We start from the raw sequence: 20,752 nt of genomic DNA, 5'->3' as shown, positions 1-20,752 counted from the left end.
AATTTTTGCCATATCGTCCAGTCCTAGTTCTGAACAGATTAAGTTCGAGTTATGAGGTACCACTGTATATGGAGGGAAAAGCAAAGGGTCACCTCCTGTCCCAGCCTTGCCAGTTCCACGTAATGCTTGCTGTGTTTCAGAAGTAATTAAACTCTGTGCCATTCTATTTCTTTTAAATCCGTAGAAAATGAGAAAGTAGCCGGGTCTTGTAAATCTGAGCCACTTAAGGAAGAACCCCTGGAACAGCCGTCCGAAGAAGAGCCCACCGCCATCGAGGGCTCTCTGAACGATGAACCGGAGGAAGACAATGTGTCCGTCGCCATTAACGCTGATGATGCCTTCAATTTGGAGAGCGAAGCGTCGGCTAGCGACATGGAAAAGGGCGAGTCGAAAGAAAGCGAGGGCAAATCGAAAGCGGAGGACAAGCACAATGTTCAGGAGGACGTAATGGACACGGACAATGCGTGCACGCAGGCCTCTAGCTTAAGCGAGCAGGGTTCAAACGAAAAATGCGCTGTCGAGTCGGAAGCGAAGTCAAAAGCGGTGGGTGAGGAAGATGGCAGGAAGACAGAAGAGAGCGCTGCGGAATCCACGGCAGTGAAAGAGTTCTCCTCTCTTGAGGCCGATGATCAGAAAAAGAGGTTTGTTGTTTTCTGTATACTAGAACAATGGCTATCTTTGTTATAGTGGCTCCTTTGTTTATGAGCTTGGTGCACTTTGGAGGTAAAATGGTCTCCGCATTTTGTCTCAAGTTTTTTTTTTGTTTGTTATTTTTATAACTCCCCTCATCGTCATTCCCATTCCCCTTCTTTCGTAATATGCTCAGTGTTTCTTGGGCCTTAACGTTGGCTGTCTGACATTCTGCCCATCCTTGCTGTTCATGTCGCGTTATCGTAACGCAGCACACGCCAAATGTGCTCGTAGGCCGCACTTCCGCTGTCGTGTTCAAGGTAGGTGTTTCCGCTCTGGACGTGTGTGACCCCCGCTGGGGGTAAGACCTTTCCGGATGCTGACATGTTTTCTCTCTCTCTAGCACTGATGAGGAAAAAGGTAGCAAGCCTGAATCAAAAGATGGGGAAGGTGAGTGTCTTGCCCCCCCCCCCCTCCACTTTTTCTTTTACAATGCGATTTACGTCAGTGAGTCTTTCATGTAAACATTGCATCAGATTTGTTCTACCTGCCAGCTTTTGTTTTCTGTGTTTCACGGTGTCCGTAGCCTTAAGGCTGGTTCATACTTGACGTGGACGTGCCACCACACACACGTGACAGTAGTGGTGTAATTTTCGTCACAGTCCGGGCACAAACCGTACAAGTTGAAATGACACGGACTGTCTGTCCAGTCGTGCAAACGCCCCATGATCGTTCATTGGCCAGGAGAAAAGTAGCAGAAGGTCAGGAAGGAGATAGGAACAAAGGTCCTTTATAATCTTCTTTTTGTACACTCTCTGATCAGACTGAAAACAAACAGCAGATTTGAAGAAAGGTTGATGAGGAAGTTACTTTAGTTAACTCTCTGGAGTCGGCTGTCCCAATGGCGGGATCTGAGAAATTTTGCTAAACTGTTTAAATAAGTTTTTGTCATATAAACATTTAAAATACATTTCAAAATAAAGATTTCTTGTTATTTATTTTAATATTAATAATAAACCATTAATACATTTAATTATAATAATATTAAGACCCCTCATGAAGAAAAACATAATGGATTCACGTTTTCCCTTGCCCGGACGCGGGTCACCGGGGCCCCCCCTGGAGCCAGGCCTGGGGGTGGGGCTCGATGGCGAGCACCTGGTGGCCAGGCCTACACCCATGGGGCCTGGTCGGGCACAGCCCGAACAAGGCACGTGGGTCCCCCTTCCAATGGGCTCACCACCTGTAGGAGGGGCCATAGGGGTCGGGTGCAATGTGAGTTGGGCAGTGGCCGAAGGCGGGGACCTTGGCGATCCGATCCTCGGCTACAGAAGCTAGCTCTAGGGACATGGAATGTCACCTCTCTGGTGGGGAAGGAGCCTGAGCTGGTGCGCGAGGCTGTGAAGTTCCGACTAGATGTAGTCGGGCTCACCTCGACGCACGGCCTGGGCTCTGGAACCAGTATCCTCGAAGGGGGCTGGACCCTCTTCCACTCTGGAGTTGCTCACGGGGAGAGGCGCCGAGCTGGGGTGGGCATACTTATTGCCCCCTGGCTGGGCGCCTGTACATTGGGGTTTACCGCGGTGGACGAGAGGGTAGCCTCCCTTCGCCTTCGGGTAGGGGGACGGGTCCTGACTGTTGTTTGCGCTTATGCGCCAAATGGCAGTTCAGAATACCCACCCTTTTTGGAGTCCTTGGAAGGGGTGTTGGAGAGCGCTCCTCCCGGGGACTCTCTCGTTCTGCTGGGGGACTTCAATGCTCACGTGGGAAATGACAGTGAGACCTGGAGGGGCGTGATTGGGAGGAACGGCCCCCCCGATCTGAACCCGAGTGGTGTTTTATTATTGGACTTCTGTGCCCGTCACGGATTGTCCATAATGAACACTATGTTCAAGCATAAGGGTGTCCATATGTGCACTTGGCACCAGGACACCCTAGGCCGCAGTTCGATGATCGACTTTGTGGTCGTGTCATCGGACTTGCGGCCGCATGTATTGGACACTCGGGTGAGGAGAGGGGCGGAGCTGTCAACCGATCACCACCTGGTGGTGGGTTGGCTCCACTGGTGGGGGAGGAAGCCGGTCAGACCTGGCAGACCCAGGCGTATAGTGCGGGTCTGCTGGGAACGTCTGGCGGAATCCCCTGTCAAGGGGAGTTTCAACTCCTACCTCCGGCAGAACTTCGCCCATGTCACGGGGGAGGCGGGGGACATTGAGTCCGAATGGGTCATGTTCCGCGCCTCCATTGTCGAGGCGGCTGACCGGAGCTGTGGCCGTAAGGTGGTCGGTGCTTGTCGCGGCAGCAATCCCCGAACCCGCTGGTGGACACCGGCGGTGAGGGATGCCGTCAAGCTGAAGAAGGAGTCCTATCGGGCCTTTTTGGCCTGTGGGACTCTGGAAGCAGCTGATGAGTACCGGCGGGCCAAGCGGAACGCGGCTTCGGCGGTTGCTGAGGCAAAAATTCGGTATGGGAGGAGTTTGGCGAGGCCATGGAGAACGACTTCCGTACGGCTTCGAGGAGATTCTGGTCCACCATCCGGCGTCTCAGGGCGGGAAAGCGGTGCAGCATCAACACTATTTATGGTGGGGATGGTGCACTGCTGACCTCAGCTCGGGATGTTGTGGGTCGGTGGAAGGAATACTTCGAAGACCTCCTCAATCCCACCGACACGCCTTCCAATGAGGAAGCAGAGTCTGGGGACTTGGGGGTGGACTCGCCTATCTCTGGGGCAGAGGTCGCTGAGGTGGTTAAAAAGCTCCTCGGTGGTTGGGCCCCGGGGGTGGATGAGATCCGCCCGGAGTTCCTCAAGGCTCTGGATGTTGCGGGGCTGTCTTGGTTGACATGCATCTGCGGCATCGCGTGGACATTGGGGGCGGTGCCTCTGGATTGGCAGACTGGGGTGGTGGTCCCCCTCTTCAAGAAAGGGGACCGGAGGGTGTGTTCCAACTATAGGGGGATCACACTCCTCAGCCTCCCTGGTAAGGTCTATTCGGGGGTGCTGGAGAGGAGGGTCCGTCGGATAGTCGAACCTCGGATTCAGGAGGAGCAGTGTGGTTTTCGTCCTGGCCGTGGAACAGTGGACCAGCTCTATACTCTCCGCAGAATCCTTGAGGGTGCGTGGGAGTTTGCCCAACCAGTGTACATGTGCTTTGTGGACTTGGAGAAGGCATTCGACCGCGTCCCTCGGGGAGTCCTGTGGGGAGTTCTCCGGGAGTATGGGGTGCTGGGCTGCCTTATAAGGGCTGTTCAGTCCCTGTACAACCGGTGTCAGAGCTTGGTCCGCATTGCCGGCAGTAAGTCGGAGTCGTTCCCGGTGAGGGTTGGACTCCGCCAGGGCTGCCCTTTATCACCGATTCTGTTCATAACTTTTATGGACAGAATTTCTAGGCGCAGCCGGGGCGTTGAGAGTGTCCGGTTTGGTGACCTCAGGATTGGGCCTCTGCTTTTTGCAGATGATGTGGTTCTGTTGGCTTCATCAGACCGCGACCTTCGGCTCTCACTGGAGCAGTTCGCAGTCGAGTGTGAAGCGGCTGGAATGAAAATCAGCACCTCCAAATCCGAGACCATGGTCCTCAGCCGGAAAAGGGTGGAGTGCTCTCTCCGGGTCAGGGAGGAGGTCCTTCCCCAAGTGGAGGAGTTTAAGTATCTCGGGGTCTTGTTCACGAGTGAGGGAAGGATGGAGCGGGAGATCGACAGGCGGATCGGTGCGGCGTCAGCAGTGATGCGGGCGCTGCATCGGTCTGTCGTGGTGAAGAAGGAGCTGAGCCAAAAGGCAAAGCTCTCGATTTACCAGTCGATTTACCCTCACCTATGGTCACGAGCTTTGGGTAGTGACCGAAAGAACGAGATCGCGAGTGCAAGCGGCCGAAATGAGCTTTCTCCGCAGGGTGGCTGGGCTCTCCCTTAGAGATAGGGTGAGGAGCTCAGTCATTCGGGAGAGACTCAGAGTAGAGTCGCTGCTCCTCCGCATTGAGAGGAGCCAGATGAGGTGGCTCGGGCATCTGCTTAGGATGCCTCCTGGACGCCTCCCTGGTGAGGTGTTCCGGGCATGTCCCACTGGGAGGAGGCCCCGGGGAAGACCCAGGACACGCTGGAGGGACTATGTCTCTCGGCTGGCCTGGGAACGCCTCGGGATTCCCCCAGAGGAGCTGGAAACAGAAACAGCTGCTCACACAGGGATTCCACACGGGGTCAACGAGGGGGCGTGGCACACGGAAGGAGCCGGCGATCCGGGCAGGACACATTGTTTGGATACGTTTATTTTCTTTCTTTACAAATTACTGTTTCGATAAATGTGCTTAGATGTGTTTAGTACATTATATGCTCTTCTTGTTTTATCCGGTTCATTTTGTGTTTAAATGCTAAAAAAACATGTTTAGGTGTAATTTTTTGTGGGCGGGAACCAATTAATTGGTTTTCCATTATTTCATATGGGGAAAATTCAATCAGAACTCGAACTTTTTAGGATTCGATCCAGAGTTCTGAACAGATTAAGTTCGAGTTATGAGATACCACTGTATATGGAGGGAAAAGCAAAGGGTCACCTCCTGTCCCAGCCTTGCCAGTTCCACGTAATGCTTGCTGTGTTTCAGAAGTAATTAAACTCTGTGCCATTCTATTTCTTTTAAATCCATAGAAAATGAGAAAGTAGCCGGGTCTTGTAAATCTGAGCCACTTAAGGAAGAACCCCTGGAACAGCCGTCCGAAGAAGAGCCCACCGCCATCGAGGGCTCTCTGAACGATGAACCGGAGGAAGACAATGTGTCCGTCGGCATTAACGCTGATGATGCCTTCAATTTGGAGAGCGAAGCGTCGGCTAGCGACATGGAAAAGGGCGAGTCGAAAGAAAGCGAGGGCAAATCGAAAGCGGAGGACAAGCACAATGTTCAGGAGGACGTAATGGACACGGACAATGCGTGCACGCAGGCCTCTAGCTTAAGCAAGCAGGGTTTGAACGAAAAATGCGCTGTCAAGTCGGAAGCGAAGTCAAAAGCGGTGGGTGAGGAAGATGGCAGGAAGACAGAAGAGAGCGCTGCGGAATCCACGGCAGTGAAAGAGTCCTCCTCTCTTGAGGCCGATGATCAGAAAAAGAGGTTTGTTGTTTTCTGTATACTAGAACAATGGCTATCTTTGTTATAGTGGCTCCTTTGTTTATGAGCTTGGTGCACTTTGGAGGTAAAATGGTCTCCGCATTTTGTCTCAAGTTTTTTTTTTGTTTGTTATTTTTATAACTCCCCTCATCGTCATTCCCATTCCCCTTCTTTCGTAATATGCTCAGTGTTTCTTGGGCCTTAACGTTGGCTGTCTGACATTCTGCCCATCCTTGCTGTTCATGTCGCGTTATCGTAACGCAGCACACGCCAAATGTGCTCGTAGGCCGCACTTCCGCTGTCGTGTTCAAGGTAGGTGTTTCCGCTCTGGACGTGTGTGACCCCCGCTGGGGGTAAGACCTTTCCGGATGCTGACATGTTTTCTCTCTCTCTAGCACTGATGAGGAAAAAGGTAGCAAGCCTGAATCAAAAGATGGGGAAGGTGAGTGTCTTGCCCCCCCCCCCCTCCACTTTTTCTTTTACAATGCGATTTACGTCAGTGAGTCTTTCATGTAAACATTGCACCAGATTTGTTCTACCTGCCAGCTTTTGTTTTCTGTGTTTCACGGTGTCCGTAGCCTTAAGGCTGGTTCATACTTGACGTGGACGTGCCACCACACACACGTGACAGTAGTGGTGTAATTTTCGTCACAGTCCGGGCACAAACCGTACAAGTTGAAATGACAAGTTGAAATTTTTCTAAACTGTTTAAATAAGTTTTTGTCATATAAACATTTTTAAAAAACACCCTCAGAAATCTTGCACGGTGTACTTTTAAAAAAATAATAATAAAAAATCGAAAGAACAACAGTGACTGACTTAAGCGTCTGCGTCTCGAAGCAGCTGTGACCGCCGGCCCACTTGCAAGTCGCACTATTCGCATGATAACGACATGATAATCCGACAGTTAGTATTGTGTAAAGAAATGTGTGAACTCTCCCATTGTGACTCATATAAACAAGGGCACATGTCTGGGTGGTGTTCACACTGATCGGCTACAACGTGACACAAGCGTACTGCTCTGCTGCTGTAGCTTTGCGCCGGGTTCAGGAAAGCCTTGCACTGGAGAGCGACGAAAATGACAACTTCTCCTCGGATGAAAGCAGTGAGGACAGCGAGGAAGAACTTCGCCACTTTGAGCAGCGAATCGATACCGTGGAAGACAATTGTGATGAGTAAGTAAAATTCGCTTTGTGAATCATTTTAATAATAGTGAATTATTTTATTTCTGTGAACTCTGCGTAGGCACTGCTCAGTTTTTTTTTTTTTCTTTTTTTTTTTCTTTTTCATGTTTTTATTTTACAGAGACACGGAGTACATTCCGTCTGTGACCAAGAAACCACGGCATGAACTAGTTCAGACGCTGTCATGGAAGGGAGAAGGCGATGGTGACGTGGCTCCATCGCCGCTGAGGTTCCTTCCTGCGAGGGAGCCGGGCGTGCAGCTAAACAGACGCGACAGTTACACTCCCGCGAGCCTCTTCAAGTTGTTCTTTTCGGAGGAAGCCGTGAAAACCCTCTGCCAGAACACCAACAAACAGGCTGCCAGGAATCGCGCAAGAGGGGCAAAGTACAAATGGGTGGATGTTGGAGTCCATGAATTTTACAAATACATTGGACTGATATTCTACATGGCCATGATGAAGTTGGATCATGTAAGAGACTACTGGCGGAGAAACAACATCTTTTCCGTCATTTTCCCGGCACAGGCAAGTTCACACGTTATTTAGTTATTTTGTATTGTTACTTAATTTCATTTACTGTCTTATTTTGTGATATTCCATTACATTCTATTTCAGTTTAAGTCTTGCTTAAATCTTTATGTAGAATCATGAAAAAAATGCTGTACTCTGTCTTCTTTTTAAAATAGTCCATTGTCGGAAGTGTTAATTTTTTTTTAAATTAGGTTAAATTGACAAAAAATATACCATGTCACCTTATTTTGTTTTACCTGCATCGGGGGCGTGTAGTACCGCTCTCACCCGAAGATCGCTATTCACATTCTAAATAGCTGCATTAGCGCGTATTCAAATCGCATTCGCATGGTAATTAGATGAACAACACAATGGTGAAACGCGATCCAGATACATCCCGATCAGCAGCATAAAAGGGGTTTTTCTTATTTATTTATCCAACTGAATGTTGCAACGACACCATTTAGTCATCTTCATGTAGCCAAGACTTTGGTGATCAGATATCTGGGATCAAAACAAACTGGCACCATTGCTTACTATGTACTTTCATAATGTTTCTGCAAGTGTTCCAAACTGCATTTTGCAATGTCTGTACTTTGATGTCAGATTATAAACTTGTTTCCCATTTTGTTCCTGTTAAAGGTGATGTCGAGGGACAGGTACCAGACAATATCCTGGAATGTTCACTTGAGCGACCCAGATGAGGACAGACTGAATTATGCCAAGAAGGGGACCTCAGATCACGACAAACTGTTCCAGATCAAACCCCTCATGTACACCATTCAGAATGCCTGTATGGCATTCTATCATCCCCGCAGGAGTCTTTCTGTGGATGAACGGATGGTGCCTTGCAAGGGACATACTAGCATGACACAGTACATGAAGAACAAACCAACCAAGTGGGGTTTCAAGTTGTTTGTGCTTGCAGATTCCAGCAATGGATACACTGTGGACTTTGCAGTGTACACTGGAAAGAACATCTTCCCCACTGGCCAGGGACTCTCTTATGACTCTGTCATGTCACTGATCAATAAAAGGTTTTTGGGGTCTGGGTACCATGTATATATGGACAACTTCTACACAAGTCCAAAGCTTTTCAAGGACTTGTTTGCGCGCAAGTTTCCTGCTTGTGGAACGTATAGAGAGAACAGGAAGGACTGTCCACGAAGTGCCGTCAACGCACTGACAAAGGAGTCACCTCGAGGGACGTACCGCTGGATGAGGGACGGCCCTCTTCTCTTTGTGAAGTGGAAGGACACGAGAGAGGTGTCCATCTGCTCCACCATCCATACTGCCTATGCTGGGGATGTAGTACAGAGGAAAGTGAAGTCCAGGGAGGGCGTCTGGACCACCGAGTCCTTTCCGTGCCCCTCACCGGTGATGGAGTACAACAAGTACATGGGAGGTGTGGATTTGTCGGACCAGCTGATCCAGTACTACACGACACAGCGCAAGAGAATGAAGTGGTACATGAAACTCTTTCTTCACTTCTTGGACATTTCCGCGACCAATGCCTACATTCTCCACAAAGAACACATGCAACAGGACGGCATGACCCACAAGGCGTTCATGGAGGAGCTCACCGCACAGCTGTGTGGTGTGACACAGAATGTCCCCACCAAGATGACCAGTAGTGTTCATGTGCCAGTTCCTGGGGCTGAGCTGAGCTCTGACAGCAGGATGAAGGCTACCTCTGGGCGAAAGACTTGTGTGAATTGCAGGATGCATGGTGGGAACAAAACAAAAACCCCATGGAAGTGCAAAGCATGTGATGTCCACCTTTGCCTTCAACCGAACAGAAACTGTTTCGAGGCTTGGCATACGGATCAGGACTAAAAATTAGTTGTGTTAATTTAGTTAGTGTTCTGTTGCTTTATTCGTGCACCCACTTATTTTGTGATTTACTTAATTTACTTATTTTGTGTTGTCCATTTATATTTTAAATCCCATTTAAAAAAGGATTTTGTTGTTGCTTTTCTTGCATTTCAAACTTCCTTTCCAAAGTGATGGGTGTGGGGTGCAGTGACATTCCAGACTGATGGGCCATTGACAGCATGCAAACTACTACAGGTGTGGGGACACCTATCTCATCAATATTCATTGTGTCAGCCACTGACTTTGAAAATAGTGGCATGAGTTATACATTGGACTGATATATGTGCCACTCCAAAGTAATTTACTACAAAGTAAATTTTAGTAATCGAACCACATAAACTTTGAGAATGTCTGTCTCATTCACCTATGTTGTAGCCACATAGATTTCCATGCTGGCCATGCTGGCCGACCTTGCCTGCCCCCTGGGTTTCTTGCTTCACTGCCTCAAGAAGATCGAGCACCACAGTGCAGTGCAGTATTTCAGTGTTACAGGTGGCTAACGACTACTGCTACGGCCAGGCCTGCCTTGTGTCCTGCTCGTGCTTGGAGACGATATAATCTCCACCCCACCCAGACACACACATTTCTTGACTCTGCACATGCCGCTGACGTGCTATAACACACACACACACACACACACACACACACACACACAGACACTCACTGAAATAGTCTGTGCTGTTTTATCAAAATACAGGCTAACTAAAACGGAAACCCCACCACTGAAATTCAAAATCCATTCGTATGAGAGAGACACTATCATTCGCAGCTTTAATGCTTTGAAGTTATCTATTGGAAAATTTATGACACATTCGTTATTTACATATACCGGGCCCTTAGACAGCCCAGACACAGGCCTATACAGAATTACCACTTACATTATACTCTGCTCTGTTCATTAATGTTAGTAACCCACCACTGTCTTTTTCACATCTGTCATGGGATTGTTTCCACAAGCATGTGCAACATCTCAACAAATCATTTTCATCCAGATTTGTATTGACGATGGATGGGGGTGTAACCTGGCCATCCTGTAGTTTCAGGAAGTCAGCTGACTTCACTTTATTGGTTCATAATGTTGCTGAGCTGTAATAATGATCCAATCACTGGCTTTTAAGTATTTCCTGATTTAAATTCAAACTGTGATTCAATTCATCATCATCGATGTCATCATTACAAGGTAATAAAACCATTACATGCATTTAAATGCATGGACAGACTTGTCTCCAGTTGAAAACCTCACACCAGCCAGCAGACCAAAGTTGACCACCCTGTTTTATGGAAACTAATAAGCTGAAAGTATAACTGTTTAAACTTTGAAGGTAGATCTGATGACAGTAGCCAGACAAAACAACAAAGAGTTATTTAACAAAAAAGGTATATAGACTATAAAATGGTTGCCAGGGTGATTCAGTGTTGCACAGCAATCCCTGTTTGTTCACATTAGAATTTGTTCATATTAGTGGTAAGGACAGACTACCACGGCATTTGAACACATTAAGGTCCTTTAAGTAATTTGTATGTATTAACCTTAATATTTCTTTACTTGAAATTCATTCAACCCAAGTAGCAAATCAGTCTTAAAATAGAGGAATAGCACATCTATCTTGTTTTTACTGAAGGAAAAAAGGACAGATTTTTTTGCTTATGTATTGAGGGTATTTAGTATTAAATAAGACGCTTTTACGGCAGGCCCCTGCTTCCCCTCCGTGAAGATTCACCTGGCAGCAGTTCATTACTGCAGCACTCGCTGGGAACTGGCTCAGACCTGCCCAGAGTAGTTTGCTTTCTCGGTTATTCGGAAACTCCGCACCTATCAATGAATCACCATTACTTACACACTTGAAACACTTAACAACAAGGTATTTTAGTGGTTTTATATCCGCATAAAGCCAAGCTAACTTTTTTTTTTTTTTTAATCTGCTGCATGGTTTTTGGCTTAGTTTGTCCCATATGAACTGTTGCCCTAGAAACCTGAACGATGACGTCATTCCACAACCGGGGCCCCTGAAGGTGACGGCTAACATTGTTTTTGGCTACGCTACGTGAGTTTCTCACCCCTTGGGCTTTTCATGTCAAATCACGTCTAACAGTTAACCGCAGGCAAAACGAGAAAGTTACTAAAAAAATGCATCATCTTCAAAATGTCTTTCTGGGTAACACTTTACTTGACTGGACACATACTTACAAACAATTCAATTACTACCAAAGTACAAATCGTGAGCAAATACAGCAGCTTCTTCAGATAAAAGATGCGTCATGATTCATTAATGAACAAACATGAGATCAGTATTTCACTTGTGTTATTCATGACTTGTTCCTTCAGTAGTTCACAAAGATTTACAGAATTAACAGATATAGTAACGAATAGAATAACTGCTTCGGATAAAAGATGCATCACCATTCATTAACGATGAACAATCATGAGATCAGTATGTAACTAAGACTTGTTTGTGGTTAATTAATATATAAGTAATTGCATAATACTACATTTTTGTGCCCCGTCAGGTAAAGTGTTACCAGTAATTTCTCAGTGCTTGGATTAATTTTTTTTTTGCTTGCATCATTTAAAACTCTTGTTTTATTCAAAGCATGAATATTTAAACTGCACATTCGTATGGGGTTGGTTCTGAGGGACGCTGTTAGACTAGAGAGCTGCAATATCTGCTGCCTCAGCCATTCACTTAGGTACAGAAGTGTTTGCACATTTGAAATCTCTGTCCGGCGACCTCTTATTCCTTCAAGAAATGCTCATTAGACCATCCGAGAGAAATCGGTTGCACTGCAGCTCTGCAAATCAAATATTCCAGTCGGCATTCTCTAGCAAAGCCCGAGGTATTAAGAAAAGCATCCTCTTTGCACACATTTGTACAGCGAGCGCCTCAAACAAATACTGTCTCATAGTTAGATGGTATTTGTAATGCTGCTAAACATCTCTAGGCCTAGTATTGATGGCGCAGCCTTTCGCATTTGGCTCGCGGCCTGAATTTTCCAAACGCAAATCTGATCATTGCCGAGGACCGTAACATAATTCTTGATCCCCACAAAGATAGATCATCGGATCGTCGTAACGCTTTGTCTTCGTGACGCTTTATCGTCGTGACGCTTTATCTTCTTGGTGTGCTGACCGTGTGCTTGTGTCTCCGTCGCAGAAGGAGCTCTCATTCACGGTGTGCCTTCAGTACCAGTACGACAGCATGGATGAGCAGGTGCAGGAGAGGCTGACGGTCTCTGTAGGCAAACCCCTGGTGGCTAAGCTGAACCTCTCCGAGGCCTGTCTCCCCTGCCACGCCTCCACGGCCTCCTCCTTCGACTCGCAGATTTTCGGCCCCGCGGGGTCTGGGTGTTCCCCCGAGCCGCTTCACTGCTGCCCCCCAAGCGCATACAGCCAAGGCCCGGCCTCGGCCTGCTGGGCGCCGCACGTAAAGCCGGTGAACTGTGCCGACGCAGCCTGCCCGGGCAGCGCCAACATGCCGGAGGAGACCTTTAGCCCGGAGTTCGAGCTCCTCCAGACAGAAGCTCTTCAGGCTCCCTCAGCTGCCTGTAAGAGTGTGCAGCCCAGTGGTAGCCATTTGGAGGACCTTCCCATCCAGTCGGGCAAGCAGAACTTTCACTCTTTTTAGAGTCAAATCACAGAACACATCTCTTAAATTGCCACTAATCTGTATTATATTTTAATGCAGGATTGCACTCTGTTCTATTATAAAGCATTACTTAAAGTTAGCATAACTGCATGTGTGACGCTAATCTTATATTTAGATGGTAGCAGGGAATGGTCATTTTTTGCTGGAAACTGTATTTCCTGATCTTCACTAATAAAATTGGATGTGTTATGTATAATGCCTCTGGTCTTTATACATAGGCTTTATATATTTAATTCAAAACAATGTTGAAACAAAGTGCGCTGTCATGTCATAATAAATGCCACCTTGTTGATGGATTTATATATGGCTCATTAAAACCTTGGCTTCACATAACAGTAAAGATGCAGGAAAGTCTGAATCATATAACAGTGATGCATGATTGATAGTATCTGCCTGATCTGCCGCAGTGTGCCACGCTAGCCACGTCCAATAGCATTCTAACAGATGTTGAACTTGCAATATGTATAATTTGATTAGAATTTCATGATCAGTGTTGACACACCACAGTGAATAACAACGAAATGTGTACTTAACCATATGTGACATCATGACATAGCAGGGGGCAGCTAATTCAGCACCCAGGGAGCAGTGCTTGGGGGCGGTACCTTGCTCAGGGTACCTCAGTGGTGATTTGCTGGTCAGGGATTCGAACCAGCAATCTTTCAATGTGTGCTTCCCTAACCATTAAGCCACCACTGCCCACAATTTGGGTGTAACGTTTTCATGATTAATTGGTAAACACTCTTCTCTTTCAAGGAATATGTAGCACAATCCAGGGTTGGAATCAGTTGTTACCCAGGTTGAAAATTGCTGATAAATGTTAAATAAATGTAAGAGTTTGCAGAGTTTACCTGAATAAATGAATTTTGTAATACCATTTAGTTCATATAATCGGTGGTGAGTATCGTTACCTCACACTCAGTACCGACCCAAGCCCACGTGCAGCCCAGGGGAAGCTTTTTCACCACAGGAGTGGGTGTGGTATCGGCGGTTGCTGAGTCAGCGCCCTTCAGAAGATGGCTTGGGTTGACCAGCACTGCTCACACCTGTAAGGTTCAGGGTTCGAATCCCATCTGTGCTCTGTGTATGGCCTTTGCATGTTCTCCCAGTGTTGCCTAGGTTACCTCTAGGAATTCTGCCTTCCTCCCACCATCCAAACTCATGCAGTCAGGCGAACCAGTATCTCTGAAGTATGAGTGTGTCTGCCCTGTGATTGGCTGGGCGGCCAGGGTGTCCCACATTCATTGGCTTTTTAAAAGCAAAGATATGTAGATTATATGACTTTAGATGAACATGTGTTATAACGTCAAGTAAAATGTAACAGTGAAACAAAATAAACATGCAAAAATGTGTTGCAAACTTCATGGTCTGAGATTATTGTTTATAGTGGAAGACCAGGGTGAGATTGGTCCAGTCAGAACATGCCACAATGGTATAACACATCTCAATTAATTCTTTTACCCAGGTAGGGAAAAAAAATTGAAGTAAGAATCAGCTAAACTTATCTGTAACTTTTCTATTTCCACAAAACACATTTGAGATTGAAAAAAAATACTGGTCTAGTGGGCCAATGAAGCTTGAACAATGGGTGGAAAGGGATTGTCACAGCTGTGATTCAGTGCAAGCTGGCGCCTGCTATCGAGATCGTGGAGACCATTTTTGTGGCAGTCAGCAACTTGATTCTCAGAGTTCAGTTATTGTTTCTGTAGTGGGGGGTGGTGAGTGATTCAGTGAGTTAGCATTTTACTGTTGGGCCCTTGAGCCCCCTAACCCCCTATAGCTCTGTGCCTTTGGAACAATATGGATAAAAATGTGTGCTAAGTAAAAGTGTTATTGTAAAGTGTTCCAGAAAATTATTCTCCAGAGGCATATTTAAAAAGTCATAAAAATGAGAACAATGCATAAATATGTAAAATACAATGAAGTAGGAGCCCTTTGTTACAACCAGTCTTGTTCCACTTGGCTTATAACTCTTTTTAAGTTATATAATTGTTAACATCATGTGAATTTGTAGCAAACGCAAAGGTTTGCTGTATACAAGCTGAAATCTTGCTATATGTTTACACTATCATTGTATGCTGTGAATAGTGGCAAACTTTAGGGAGCTTCTGAAATCATTTGTTTAAAGAGAGGATTATCCATCCTTCTTCCAGCTGTATGTCCAGTATATGGACAGGGGGCCTGGAGCCCATCCAGGCAGCTTAGGGTCCAATGCAGGGGGACAGTCCATCGCAGGGCATTAGGCAGGGGGACACCCTGGATGGGATGCCAGTCCATCGCAGGGCATTAGGCAGGGGGACACCCTGGATGGGATGCCAGTCCATCGCAGGGCATTAGGCAGGGGGACACCCTGGATGGGATGCCAGTCCATCGCAGGGCATAAGGCAGGGGGACACCCTGGATGGGATGCCAGTCCATCGCAGGGCATAAGGCAGGGGGACACCCTGGATGGGATGCCAGTCCATCGCAGGGCATAAGGCAGGGGGACACCCTGGATGGGATGCCAGTCCATCGCAGGGCATAAGGCAGGGGGACACCCTGGATGGGATGCCAGTCCATCGCAGGGCATTAGGCAGGGGGACACCCTGGATGGGATGCCAGTCCATCGCAGGGCAAATACACACACATAATCCCACACTATGGGTAATTTAGATATGCCATTTGGTGTGTGTTCATATCTAACCAGAGTAATGAGAGGAAGTTGACAAACCCAGGGAGAACATGCAACCTGCAGCCACGCAGAGCTGGGGGTGGGAGTCAAGCCCCCAGGCTTGAGGGTGCAAGGAGACGGTGTCTCTCACTGCGCTGCCCAAATGAAAAATTATGTCACAGAATTCAATTCTTCACAAGGCAGGTTTTTTTTTAATTATACTCATAGGATTTTCAAGTCAGATTAAAAATTCTCAATTGGCCAGAACCAATAAACAATTATTAGGAAAACCAATGCATTGTATCACCATATAAACCAGAATAAACACATTACTCTCTGCTTAGTATTCTACAATATGTCTTCAACAGTAAGGTCTATTAACAGGTATACAACAGAAATTCAATCCTGTATCATGGTGTTCATGGTCTTCCTTCCTTCTGTCTGAATGCAACGCCTCACATTTCCACCACATTTCTTTCACAGCTGCTTTTTGTAACATCCTCACGGCCGAAGTTGTGCTGTGGCCTGGAGTGAGATTTTAACTGTCAGGTGACACTCCTGCCAATAGTCTAGAAAACTTAAACACATGCAAATAAAACGTTCCTACATTTCATGTGTTTTTCGGAATAATCATGCAAACTAAAAAGAAAAACTTGAAAATACGGTAACAAGTGCCAAAAGTACTCTTCCAATACAGGAGTAAGAGAAAAATAACTTTAGTGCTGATTGAATATTTATCTTTAATTAACATTTCGAGATTTTTGAATGTTCAATTAACGAGCATTTTCATTTTGCTCGATTCTCAGTACATTATCTAATAAAAGGAAATTATTACCTTCATTCATCACATATTCATGAAAATGAATTAAAAAGATTTGCCAAAAATTAGTTCCCCTTTGCATTTCGCAAGAAACGTCATTTTCTGCGACCCCTGGTCGCCGCCGCACCGGAACCGGGGGGCAGGCACGCGCACGCGCACGCGCCCTTTAGCGCCTGGCTCACGGCTCACGAGGCGGTGGTTCCTGTTTGCTTCTCGCTGCGCCTCGCACTCGCCATTTTGTCCCGGGCCTTTTCGCGAGAAGCTGCAGCTTCGGACATCTATACGAGCGGAACCGTGTGCATCCCGAACCATGGCTGAGAGCTCGTCTGCGTCGGACGCGGTGTCGCTTGAGCTCCCAGAGGGGGCAGGGCTGCGCAAATTGTCGGAATTACGAGTCATTGATTTAAAAGCCGAGCTGAAACGGCGAAACCTAGACGCCAGTGGAAACAAGAGTATGCTGTCCGAGAGACTGAAAAAGGTGAAGAATGCTGTCCTTCTCGTTGTAAATTCGCACTATTGTGTAATGCAATTGCTGTTTGATTTAACCTCGCAAAACCATGCATGCAAACTCGTTTTTTAAAAATCGCAGGACATACGACGTGATTTGAAAGGACGGTGCTTGTGTAGCCGGATCGCTGTCAGACGCCATCGCAGTTTCGCATTTGGCACAGTTTAACCAATACAACATTTTATATCGTTAATAATCAGAAAACAAAATTTTCATGGGTTTCGTTTTTGGCCGGATTCAGGGGTGAAGCCTCGCCGGACCTGCGAGCCGCAGCGGGCCGCTTGTCGCCGCTTTCCTGGCACCTTACGCCGATTGTGTTGTTAAGATGTTCTGAACGTGTACTGTAGATCACACACCTACCTAATTATCCAAACGTCATGGAAATACGTGCTTAGTTTATGACGAGTATTGAAGGAGGCGCCGTTTTAATTGTGCCAACACCAGAAGGCTTCAGGATACGTGAATCCAATAGTGCTGCATTGCTGGCTTGGCAGGATCTTAACATACTTACACTGTCAGACTCTATTGAAAAGAGAACTTTATTATAGTTCGCGCGTCATAAGCAGTGCTTATTGTGTATTTTTATCTGTCTGATTTTGTTGTGCTTAGTGTCATGGTGGTTTCAAGTTTACAGTCTACATTAAGGTGGTGTTAAATATTTAGTTGTGTAAGTTCTGCACTTAGGGCTTATTTTTGTGTTTATGAGTAAAAGTTCCTGTATGTTCTTATCAAAGGCGATTGAAGAAGAAGGTGGGAATCCTGATGAAATCATAGTCTTCCTGGAGGCGACACCCAAGAGGACGCCCAAGAGGGCAGCCAAGGGTAAGCCTCTCTCTGCATGCTGACACCCGCACAGTAAAGGCGTAGCACTTCATGCTGGGGAATACTAAGCATCTTAGTTCAGGGCTTCTTGGGCTGTTGCTGTTTCTGAAAGAGAAGTTGATTTCAATTTAAATTCCTAGGCAAAAGACAAGAGAATGATGGCTCTGAAGACTGCACCATTGAAGAGGATTCTGTAGATGGGCAGGTGAGTGTACTGGACTAAAATGGACCCGTTATGTAGAATCATGGACGTAGTTCTGATGAGTTTATTGGGAGTGGAATTCTTCTCCTTTATCCCCTCTGCACATGGATGCATCTTTTCTTCTCGTCTTAAGCGGGACGTGTTTGTGCCTCCATGTGGAATCCGGCTCTTGTTTGGCTTTGTTTTGTCAACGCCAGCTGATAGACGCAGCTGTTGTTCACAGGAGGACCCGGACATCAACCTGGACAGTAACTTGGACAGCCTTCATGAGATGGACATCATGGACATGAGCGTGTTGGATGAGACTGGGACCGATAACGGCATCCCGGCCGAGTGCGAGGACTACGATGCCGACGAGATCCTCGACTCGCTGTCCAATGAGGGGAATGCCGAAGTGGCCCAGGACGAGCATGACATCATACACGACGAAGACTCGGGCTTCCCGGACCCTCTAGCAGACGTCCAACCCGAGGAGGTGATGTGGGAGGGGAGACAGGGCGGCGAATGGGATGTGGTGTTACTGGTTGAACGGGTTTCTGTGCAGGCGGCCATTTCCTGCAGGCAAAAAAATAGACCGGCAAAACAAATCGTTAGCATGTCGTTTGACAAGTTTTATTTAGCTCATGGCAGTGTTATGCTCTGATATGAAATTACAGATTTAAAAAGTTCGGGGATTTTAGTAAAACACAAACAAAAAAAGAAACCCTGTGGGATTAATGCTCTTTATATTCCTCTAAACAGATTATGGACCCTGAAGGTGTTGATTTGGGAGCCGAAGATGAAGATTTGAAGTATTCAGCAAAAGAGGTATTTCTGAAATTTCTTTTTTTCTAGCATTTTTATTCATCAATTTTATCAAATTTTTGTAATATTTGGCTGTTCATTGTTCTGTATGCCTAGCTACAGTTAGCTAAATATGTTGTTCCTTCTCTCTAGGACCTGGAGCAGTTTGAATCTGAAGACGTGAAAGATGAAATAGGTACTGTTTCACATCTTTATGAACTCAAAAGCGCTTCGTGTCAGTCTTAGTTTCGTAAGGAAGTTGTGAGTTTTTCTTTCCTCGGGAAGAGACTGGAAATCCAAAGAGAATTACTGGCCTTGTGCTAGCCTGTTAACTATGAAGACGTCTTGGTGTTTTAAGACGTAATGTGTAATGCACAGTGAGTGCGCATCCATCATTGCCAAGTTGTGTGAAGTGGTTAATGGTGTTTAACACATGGCCAGTAATTTACACGGCCCGCTTAGTTTACTGAATGAGGTCCTCACTTAGTTGTTGCAGATGCTGTAGTGTTTTTAGGTTGTGGCAAAAGAAGATTAAGAAGTTCTGAAGAGAAGAATCGAAGAATGCCCACCCACGAAACGTTAAAGGATCCGGTTAATGTAATACATGCCTTGGAGATAACCCTCAATGGACCCATAAACAGCACCAGAGGGATTCTGAATTTCCAGTTAAGACAGCACTTCCTATGTCACGGAGACTCAGGAAGGCAGAAATGACGTGAAGATGGACTTTTTGGAGCACATGTGCTGGTCTCGCAGCTGCCTTCAGATCAGAACCTTTCGCTACTCGGATCAGGTGAAATGAGAGGGATTGCAGAGATCGGCTATTGGCAGGATTTAAACAAAAACAGTTGCTTGGTCTCTCTTTGTTTTTTCCAGTCTCTCGTTGTTAGTTTTTGCTTATATATGGAGGGAAAAGCAAAGGGTCACCTCCTGTCCCAGCCTTACCAGTTCCACGTAATGCTTGCTGTGTTTCAGAAGTAATTAAACTCTGTGCCATTCTATTCCTATTAAATCCGTAGAAAATGAGAAAGTAGCCGGGTCTTGTAAATCTGAGCCGCTTAAGGAAGAACCCCTGGAACAGCCGTCCGAAGAAGAGCCCACCGCCATCGAGGGCTCTCTGAACGATGAACCGGAGGAAGACAATGTGTCCGTCGCCATTAACGCTGATGATGCCTTCAATTTGGAGAGCGAAGCGTCGGCTAGCGACATGGAAAAGGGCGAGTCGAAAGAAAGCGAGGGCAAATCGAAAGCGGAGGACAAGCACAATGTTCAGGAGGACGTAATGGACATGGACAATGCGTGCACGCAGGCCTCTAGCTTAAGCGAGCAGGGTTCGAACGAAAAATGCGCTGTCGAGTCGGAAGCGAAGTCAAAAGCGGTGGGTGAGGAAGATGGCAGGAAGACAGAAGAGAGCGCTGCGGAATCCACGGCAGTGAAAGAGTCCTCCTCTCTTGAGGGCGATGATCAAAAAAAGAGGTTTGTTGTTTTCTGTATACTAGAACAATGGCTATCTTTGTTATAGTGGCTCCTTTGTTTATGAGCTTGGTGCACTTTGGAGGTAAAATGGTCTCCGCATTTTGTCTCAAGTTTTTTTTTTGTTTGTTATTTTTATAACTCCCCTCATCGTCATTCCCATTCCCCTTCTTTCGTAATATGCTCAGTGTTTCTTGGGCCTTAACATTGGCTGTCTGACATTCTGCCCATCCTTGCTGTTCATGTCGCGTTATCGTAACGCAGCACACGCCAAATGTGCTCGTAGGCCGCACTTCCGCTGTCGTGTTCAAGGTAGGTGTTTCCGCTCTGGACGTGTGTGACCCCCGCTGGGGGTAAGACCTTTCCGGATGCTGACATGTTTTCTCTCTCTCTAGCACTGATGAGGAAAAAGGTAGCAAGCCTGAATCAAAAGATGGGGAAGGTGAGTGTCTTGCCCCCCCCCCCCTCCACTTTTTCTTTTACAATGCGATTTACGTCAGTGAGTCTTTCATGTAAACATTGCATCAGATTTGTTCTACCTGCCAGCTTTTGTTTTCTGTGT

The 20,752-nt window shown here is 46.6% G+C and overlaps 2 protein-coding genes across 4 annotated transcripts in view; both read left to right on the top strand.

The window, feature by feature from the left end:
- safb (scaffold attachment factor B) overlaps positions 1-20,752 on the top strand; it is a 39,209-nt gene that overhangs the window by 10,070 nt on the left and 8,387 nt on the right. For 2 of the 3 annotated variants that reach the window (XM_072699450.1, XM_072699447.1), the window contains 6 exons: positions 185-641; positions 1,034-1,080; positions 5,267-5,723; positions 6,116-6,162; positions 19,737-20,193; positions 20,586-20,632. In XM_072699450.1, coding sequence (XP_072555551.1) covers positions 185-641; positions 1,034-1,080; positions 5,267-5,723; positions 6,116-6,162; positions 19,737-20,193; positions 20,586-20,632 — 1,512 coding nt within the window. Of the gene's footprint in view, positions 1-184; positions 642-1,033; positions 1,081-5,266; positions 5,724-6,115; positions 6,163-6,753; positions 6,896-7,025; positions 7,429-8,055; positions 10,506-19,736; positions 20,194-20,585; positions 20,633-20,752 lie in introns of those variants that run through there. The other variant, XM_072699448.1, reaches the window with a different exon arrangement.
- Positions 16,614-19,806, top strand: LOC111860251 (scaffold attachment factor B1-like). Its single transcript, XM_072699457.1, has 6 exons — positions 16,614-16,880; positions 17,645-17,732; positions 17,873-17,937; positions 18,158-18,409; positions 18,676-18,741; positions 18,871-19,806. The coding sequence occupies exons 1-6, from the start codon at positions 16,713-16,715 to the stop codon at positions 18,961-18,963; spliced, it is 732 nt and encodes a 243-aa protein (XP_072555558.1). The 5' UTR covers positions 16,614-16,712; the 3' UTR covers positions 18,964-19,806.

Source organism: Paramormyrops kingsleyae, chromosome 15, assembly GCF_048594095.1.
Source record: "Paramormyrops kingsleyae isolate MSU_618 chromosome 15, PKINGS_0.4, whole genome shotgun sequence".
NCBI classification, from domain to species: domain Eukaryota; kingdom Metazoa; phylum Chordata; class Actinopteri; order Osteoglossiformes; family Mormyridae; genus Paramormyrops; species Paramormyrops kingsleyae.
This window is presented reverse-complemented; position numbering and strand designations above follow the sequence as displayed.

Excerpts from the sequence above, each read along its gene's own strand:
- LOC111860251 (XM_072699457.1), top strand. The coding sequence starts at position 16,713 with ATGGCTGAGAGCTCGTCTGCGTCGGACGCGGTGTCGCTTGAGCTCCCA. Across the intron at positions 18,410-18,675 it reads CAGACGTCCAACCCGAGGAG|ATTATGGACCCTGAAGGTGT; the intron begins GTGATGTGGGAG and ends TCCTCTAAACAG. Across the intron at positions 18,742-18,870 it reads TGAAGTATTCAGCAAAAGAG|GACCTGGAGCAGTTTGAATC; the intron begins GTATTTCTGAAA and ends CCTTCTCTCTAG.